The following is an 8,859-nucleotide window of genomic DNA, read 5'->3' on the forward strand; positions in this document are numbered from 1 at the left end:
GTATCGCTTGTTTATTTAAATTCAATTTGCTTAGTTAAGCTCGTTTTCAAACCAAACCAAGTATAAGCAAATCTACGTTTGATTCGACTCGTTTCGTGAAAATCCCTAGTTATATTAAGTTACACTATGTATTTCGGGCATGTGGGCCATGTCTGTCTTACACACTGAGGCTCGTGAATTATAAGGCCCAATACTTTTTGAACTCATCTTATTTATTTCCTGTGTGTTTAGGTTTAGGGTTCACTTCCAACCATTTACAACAACTACCATCCAGAGCCACAGGTTCGTGTTGTTTTCCTAGTTTAAAAAATAGTATATGTTGGTCAAAATTACATTATTCATGATGATTGGAGTTGATTGTGGTGTTTGTAAGGTGGTGGTTTTTTCTGATGCCGGTGGATGTTAAAATGCTAGCCAATGATCCTCAAAATATAATGTTATTATAACCTGCTTGTTTCAGTAGTTTGATGGTTTGAATACTATGACGAAAGATCTTAGCATCTTTGTTACTCAAACTATCTAATTTAAATACATGATACTTTATAAAGCGCGTTGTAGTGAGTGTATTCTTTGATGTCAATTTCTTCCGAAGTTTTTAATATATGAATCATACCACATCATCCAACACTAGAAGTATATGATCTGATACTTTTCTCACGCAGACAATCTCAAAGTTGTTCTTTTTTTTATATGAAAGAACAAGTTTGAGAACTGTTGGCGTGGGAAATTACCTGGTCATTTACTTTTAGTGTTGATGTTGTTTGGTATTATTTAATTTATTAAAAGCTTTGAATTTGACATCAAAAGATACAACCACTACTATACATGTGCTTTATGAAGTATGATGGTTTTTAGATTGTTTTAAGTGACGCTGATGTTAAAATCCTTCTCGGCTGCTCTGCGAGACCTACTTCTACAAGTGACAAGAATCTTGTTGATGAGGTAACATTAATAAAAATGAATATATGAGCTAAGTTCTTGTAAATGGTGGAATGTTGTAAGAAACACCCACTTACTCTCTGCAGTTGGCATTTCATTAGATGGGAAAAATGAGACTGTCTGGAAATCCGAGCTCGGTGATTTGCTTAATTGTTTGCGGTCAAGAACAGAGTGAAGTTGAGAAGTTAAGTGTAGTTGGGTGAAGATGTGGACACATTGCATGAAGGTATAGGTGATGATATGGGTGCACCTGAAGATGATGATGATGTATTTTGAGTGTTTACATATGTTTGAATACTACAGTTATGTTTGTAGTTTTAGATTAGTAGATTGTGCACTATTGAAATTGATGTATAAAGGTGTTATTTGCAGCAAAAAGTTTGTGATGTTTGTGTCTATATATTGTTTGGTTATGTTTTAAAGCCTCAAGATCTTAAGTATAAGAAGTGTTATATGGATGGTTGGGAGGGGAAAAAAGGTTTATAACCGTTTATAACCAAGAATTCTAACAAATATAATTGTAAATATAGAATATTTCAATATCTTAAGACGTTTGTTTCATAATAAACTTTCAACAGTTTTGTTTACATGCAAGTGTGGTATAAGAACCCTCAAGGTTCGAAAGGTGCTGCATCTATCAGTTGAAAATGGTCATCAGTTTTTTTTATCATTTGAAATTGATCTGTTTTTAAGAACATCATAATGTTCAGCAATAACTGCATGATCAGTGGTAACTATGGTACCAGCAGCAAGTCAACAACCAGATGATCAGCAACAATCAGCCGCTAAACAATAATATCATGATAAAGTTCCTCTTGACAATGACCGGAATTTAATGCCAATTGACACTCTTTCACAAGACATTGAGTTGTTTCAACGAAACCTTGTCAAGGTTCGATAGCTATAAAATATTAATTGATTGTGTCTAAATATGTGAATAAATGTCAAATATATGGTCAACTCAGTTTACATGCTATATTTTTGTAAATGCAAGACATTAATGATGGATGCCTAGCACATAAGCGAAAAAAGGATCTCCAGTAACATTACAGGCACAATTATTCTTCCCAAAAACACATGTATTGTGACAACTTCAACTCTTCAAGAACGCATTCAAGACTTAAGCTATAAGATATGGGTTCCACTTATATTCCGTGGAGAAAACGACACGAATATGTAACTGTGAGTCGATTTGACGTGACTAAGAAATGGTATTAACGAACACATAAAGATGACAAGGGCAAGGTTAGCGAGACTAAATACGCATTCAATAATCATGTTTATTACATGTAAGCCACGATAGTTTATACATTAACATAATCTATAGTCTACTTGTGTTAGTAAACTTGAAAAGAACCAAAAGCCAAAAAGAATATTGCTATTATACTAATTCACTTATCTCACCTTCACCACATAATCCAACATCTACAACTAAATGTTTCTTCTTTGACTCCAAAACCCTGCAACAATTTCTCCTAGGTGACTGCAAAAAAATAAAAAATCAAGATCATTAAATAATATTTATGACTATAAAACACTTTTTAGTGAATCAAATAACATATAATTATAAAAACAATGGACTTACCCTATCCCATAATTGCGGATCCGGTCTTTTATACACATACACTTTATCAAGACTTGAAGGATCAACCATATTCCACTTGCAAGTGGGATGGTCCACCCGATGACGCTCGTATTTGCTAACCGTCACATCCGTTGTTGAGTTTAACCTTACCCCGGTCATGTAAAACACAAACGGTTTCTGACACGGGTTTCGGGCAACAGGCCGTGTGTTGAATGCATACGCCTTGTAATCCGCTCTACGGTACCAATTCAAGAAAGTTCTTGATGGCATTTCCACTTCACGGGGTGATAATATTCCTCTAAAAACTTGGATTGCAAACCCCCATGAAACCGAAACGGTCCAACCCTTTGAGGAGTCGTAACATATTGATTGCTGTATGAGCCCGGCCGAGTCAAGTTTCATGGGTATCATTAGTCTTTGCAGGGCCTCGACCCGTGTCACGTCTGGAAATATGGGCTCGACCACATCCAAGTGGTGCAATGAGATGAGTGGTGCTATGGGGTGTGCTGCAAGTAGCCCGAATAAGTTACCGTACACATCATACTGAAACCCAACAACAATAGTAGAAGTTAATACTTTAGGATTATGTGTGTTACCATGTGCAACGACTATTGATTAGAATGTAATTAGCATGTATAATTCTAAAAAATAAATGAAAAAAGAATCAAGGCTTTTCCCACCACAAAACATTTTAAACAGAGAGAACTAGTCAAACATTGTTGATGTATAAAACTACAAATAATAATATTGTCTACCCCTACCTACCATGGACCTTAGCTAAGCTTAGGGTCCAACAAAACATTTTAAACCCTCGGAAAAGGAAGTATGTCGGTTTGAGCGATCAACATTTCGATTTAGATTATTTGACGATTTAACAGTGCAGCAAATAGTTTAAAACTTAGAAACAGCCGTCTAATCCTCTTTACATGTTGTTTTGTATATGTACTACATTTATTAGTTACTAACATTATCATTTTCTAAATATTTGTAATAGAAACTAATGGCTATGACAAAAAACATGTTTAGACCGTCAAAACTGGCTAGTCTGACTATAAACCCTAAACTCTAGACCCTAAACCAAACTAGAATTCACATCAAAACCGACCGAGCCAGAGAAATGTGTTCCACCAAGAAAATCTGTTCTTAATCACTAAATACAAGCAAACAAGCATGACTTACTGACTCACAAGCTGCAATCTAACAAATAAATCAAAAATTAAACATGTAAATAACATTCAAGATATACTGTTTCTAGATCACAAGTACAAGTGTGCAACTGAACTAGCACAATGTACAACCTATTCATATAACACTTTTACTTGGGTTTTAACAGCACTTTTACTAACCTGGTGAAATCCAACTTCTTTAGTAAGCGGCACACCGATCTCCGCCATACACGCCTGCATCCGATCATCCGACCCATAAAGTCCCGGATACCTCTGAATACACCTATCCTGCATCTTCTCCAGCGCCACCGCCAAAGGATAACTAATTGCAAACCCACCGCCACCATACGCCATACCGTAACTAAAAAATATATTCTGCAAATGACTCTCAGACAAACTCCCAATATAATAAAACTGATTATGATCATACTTATTCAAAACCCTAATCAAATTATCCGTAACAAACACGGTATCATCATCACCCATCACAAACCACCTCACATTATCCATCCCGAGTCTCACCGTCTCCGATGCTATCCGCGATATCCGTATCGCGGACCGGTGCCCCTGTTTGTTCTTATAAGCAAAATGCTCAGTCTCGCCGGAAATTTTCACCGGCGGTAAATCATCGCCGGAATAATTACCCACCGGATTATCCAACCACACAATACCCCTCATTTTTAAACCCTTATTCCACCATAACTTAATGTATTCCTTCCGTTTATCCCAAAGCTTAGCGGATGCTGCAATTCCGAATATTATATGTTTAAGCTCTGTTTTCTCCGGCGAAAGGGTTTTTGATAAAATTGAGACGTTTTGGATAGAATTACGAAGTGGGTTTACGAAATTGTGTTGTTCACAAGGTGAATTTGAAGTGTTCAGAAGCTTGAGAGTGTAGATTAAGTAGGTTGCAGAAACGAAGATGATGAGATACAGAGTAAGTTTCCGGTAGCCGGGTTTGACCCGGTTTGAGAAAATGGGTTGTGGCGGGTTGGGTCTCATTTGATCCCATATGAGTTTGTCTGAATTGGGTTGGATTAGTTTCATTGTGGGTGTGGATTGAGGTCAGATGTATGAGATCTGACTAAATCAAGAAAATTGAATTGGGGATTTGTTTTAGGGCAGAAGCATGCAATGGTGCCAGCTTGCAGACACCCATGAATTAAGGTGAATAACATATATCACTGTCATAGTATCATCATCTGTATCTGTATCTGTATCTGTATCTGTATCTGTATATATAATATATGTGTGTACGTGTGTTGGTATGAAACTGTATGTGCCGCCGTAGAAGTACACACAGAAAAAAGGGTTAACATTTAACTATTTTAGACTATTAATTAATATAAATTTTATTAGGGAATAAGTTATAGGGACATGTTAAATGTTTGTTTAATGGGATTGTTTGACTGATTTTTATGATGTGGTTGTATAAAATATTAAAAACTATTTTTTTAACATTTAAACTGTTTTGTATTTCGTACGGGGGATTCAGTGAAAAAAGTCATCGTCAGTTGACCTAACCCAGTCGTACAAAGCCTTTAAGCGCCTCCAAGTTATCTACAATTTTGAGAAAAACCCACATGCCTGATCGTAAAATATGGTATGAGAGTCTAATCATTATTAAACCAAGCGTTTCAAGCTTTTTATGTGTATACGTGTATATAGACTGAAAAATCATTCATAAAACTGAGGAAACGATAATGTTTTGTTTACAAGATTTTGGTTTCCGTTTGCTTTGAGCCCAAAACCAACATATAACATACCTATAATCCCTACCTTTATGATAGTTATGAATCAACCGTTAAGCAAGCACAAAATTAATACGGAGGAATGTGATGTGGTGCTAGTGTTTCGACGGTTATGTGTTTGATGATTTGGAAAACAAAGAATGAAATCGAAATCAAAACTAAAATCAAAGATATTTAATTGTAAAGTCTTTTCAGTTCTTGGTGGCAAACGTGGTAATTGAAATCAAAATTACTTTATTTTTGTAGGTGAGAAAAAGGAGAAAGTGGTTTTCATTAGAGTGAGAGAAGTGATGCAAGTTTAACTTTCTTAATTTCACTTTGTATAAGATCTTTGTTTTTCCCGTTACGAGTTTCCATTATTTATTTTGTTTTACTTTGTAATTGTTGGGATTGTTGTTCCTTGTGAGTTTCCCATTTTTCATTTTTCTTTAATATAATCGGCTTTTAAAAAGAAATTGTGGCCACTCGTGCTATGTTTCTATCCGGCATCCGCTAGTTCTTGCATTGGGTGAAAACTTTTTCACTTTTGTGTCCAAAAATGTCATGTGTGCGATGTTATCGGGTAATGTTATGTCAATGTAAAGTTATCTTTGGAGGAGTGAGGTTGAGGTTGAGGTGGAGAAGGTGTCGGCAGTGGATGGATGAATAGTGTCGGTGGTGAGTATGTAAGAGGGGTAGGGGATTGCTTGTTCTTACAATAATAATCATAAACCAAATTTTAAAATAATTTACTAAAATTATTTAAAAGGTACATAGACAATTACAAACCATTTAATTGTTTGTCATATCAGATGGCACATGAGCACATCATCATTATTTTGCAAACTCACGTGAAGATTATCACGCGGTGACTTATATATACGTGTTAATTAAAAAGTGTAAAAAGTAAAGTATGGTTTTGCCGTGAGGTTGGTTAAGAAGACGTCTAACTTGAAACAATAAAATAAAATATATATTTAATTTTCTTGTAGCTCAGTTTGTTAAAGAGGATGTATGACTTAAAACAATAAAATAATTGTAAATTTGTAATCAAACAAGTCTTTATGAAGATAAAGAGACAAGTTTGAACACAATTAAACACCAAAATATTTCATTATAATATGCGGTTTTAATCCCCAAAGTACTTTTTTTAAATCTATCGCATGACACATCGTACTCATATTCACCAACTGATATAAAGAATATTTAGCCTTCATCTTTGATCTTAAATGAGGTGTTATCTTTATAAGACCACGTGTAGTGAACATACTTTACCTAACAAAAAGTAGTGTCACATCATTGTTAAGTAAGCAAGGGTACGTTCACTAACAAAACCATCAAATGTGTGTAATGATTTAACAAATGAATAAAATAAAAAAAGAACTAAAAAACAAAAGCATGCATCTAATTGGTTGAACTGATGGTAGACAACCATCGTCCGCCCTCCCAATTGCACCTATTCATCCTCTCTGTAATTGTGTGAAGCACCCACTTTGGATGACATGATAATAAGTTAGCATCCACTACACATGATCTAAAGTATTGGTGTATTGACTCGTACTTTGAAGCTTTTTACCATTTATATGTTTAAACTTCTCATAATATGTTATGATGACTTACCGTACACATAACATCTATCTTGGTACATAGTGGCTAGCGCCAATAGATGTTTTGTTGACATACCGTTGTACATCTCTTTCTATACAAACGTAAGATGATCAAGACACAATAAAACTCTTGCTTACTCATGTTGTTATCGACTTACAAATATCATTTAGAAAAACACTTGGAACTTATCCAAAATAAAAGAAGTCCTGCTCCTAAGGTATAATCATCCCAATCAAAGATTTACAAAAACTAAATAAAAGAACACATTATAGTCCATTAGATAACCGGCATAATTATGGAAAAGAAACACAAACACTTTACCTTACTTTCATAATTAGGATTTTTAAGCTCTATTCGTTAATCCCAAAGATTTGGTGAAGACTTGTCAGAATGAAAATGTGGCTATAAAATAAATATATGGCTTAAGAATACAAACAGAGATGTCACATATAGATGAGCAACAAAGCTATTAGAAGAGTGAAATATATTAAAAGAATCACGTAATGGTTGAACTAAACAAATGAAATATAAGAAAATTCTTATTAAGCTCACGCAATTATATAAAACATAGGGTTTTAGAGCATGCACTATTTTTGCAATGGGGTGTTGGTACCACACAAGCATTCACCAAACAAACATGTCAAGATATTCTAGGGATACATATTTTATCAAATTGGTCAAGTGCTCTTGGAGCACACATATAGCATAAGTCTTAGACTAATCTGTTAAAATATGTCCTTGGTATCAATTATATATTCAAACATGTTAATGTGTTTATATTTAGTTAATGTATTATTATTATTATTATTATTTTTTGTCAATGAATTGTATGGGGTTGGGCCGGTTCTGAGTTTGGACTTTAGATTGCGGATTGGGCTTTAGAACATCATGAAAAGTTTGAGGATTGGGCTTTAGAACTGATGAGCTAAAGCTTGACGAAGTGGGCTGAAGTTGAAGGTATTGTTTGATATTGATGGATAGAGGTGCACAAAAAACCCGTACTCAGAACCGGACCCGAAAAAAATACCCGGAACGGGTTTTTTTAATACCCAGGTATTCTATACCTGAAACCGGAACCGACCCTACCCGTAGGGTATGGATAGGGTATGCATTTGAGGTCAATACCCGTACCCGGAACCGTACCCGATTTATATCCGTAAATATCCGTACCCGGTTATACCCGATACCAATTTTCTAATGCCAGAAACAATACATGAGTTTTTATAGTATATTTTTATGTTTACTTCACAAATTTTATGTTTAAGTTTTTGTAAAATGCATATTACTAAGTAAATAATTTGTAATTAAGTGGATTTATGGTTTTTGTAATATAGTTTAATTATTTTTATAAATTACAAAGCAAATTTAAATTTTTAACAAATTAAAAATGTATAAAAAAATTACAAATTCAAAACCGGGTATTAATACCCGGTTTCAATACCTGAACCCAATCATACCCTACCCAGGTACATAGGGTTGAATTTTTCTCCTCAATACCCTACCCGATTTCTCTCAATACCTGATTTTCCAATACCCAATCATACCCGAAACCGGATATTAGAAAAAACCCGATTTATGCACCTCTATTGATGGATCTTGTGTGTTGTTACTTGTTAATACATCAATGCATGATATTTCAGTGAAAATTTTAACTATATAACCTAGTGTTTAATCTTTTATAATACGCAACATTGATGCCCATGAATTGAATGTTGATCATCAGAGTGTTAAGAAAAATGTAGCTTAAATTTGGTGGAACATAAAATCAAGATTACGTATCTGGAACCTTTTAATGACTTTGCCAAAGACCAAGTGTCAGTTAAATCTCGTG

The 8,859-nt window shown here is 34.6% G+C and overlaps 1 protein-coding gene across 1 annotated transcript; it reads right to left on the minus strand.

Annotated features, from left to right (window-relative positions):
- Positions 1–2,285: 2,285 nt before the first annotated feature.
- LOC143619374 (uncharacterized) lies at positions 2,286–4,862 on the minus strand. Its single transcript, XM_077091320.1, has 3 exons — positions 3,871–4,862; positions 2,525–3,067; positions 2,286–2,422 (listed from the first exon to the last, which is right to left on the minus strand). Exons 1-3 carry the CDS (start codon positions 4,735–4,737, stop codon positions 2,321–2,323), a joined length of 1,512 nt encoding a protein of 503 aa, XP_076947435.1. The 5' UTR covers positions 4,738–4,862; the 3' UTR covers positions 2,286–2,320.
- Between the last annotated feature and the right edge of the window lie 3,997 nt (positions 4,863–8,859).

Source organism: Bidens hawaiensis, unplaced genomic scaffold (genome assembly GCF_021521415.1).
Source record: "Bidens hawaiensis isolate Kalapana, Puna unplaced genomic scaffold, B.hawaiensis_p1.1 tig00002423_1, whole genome shotgun sequence".
NCBI classification, from domain to species: domain Eukaryota; kingdom Viridiplantae; phylum Streptophyta; class Magnoliopsida; order Asterales; family Asteraceae; genus Bidens; species Bidens hawaiensis.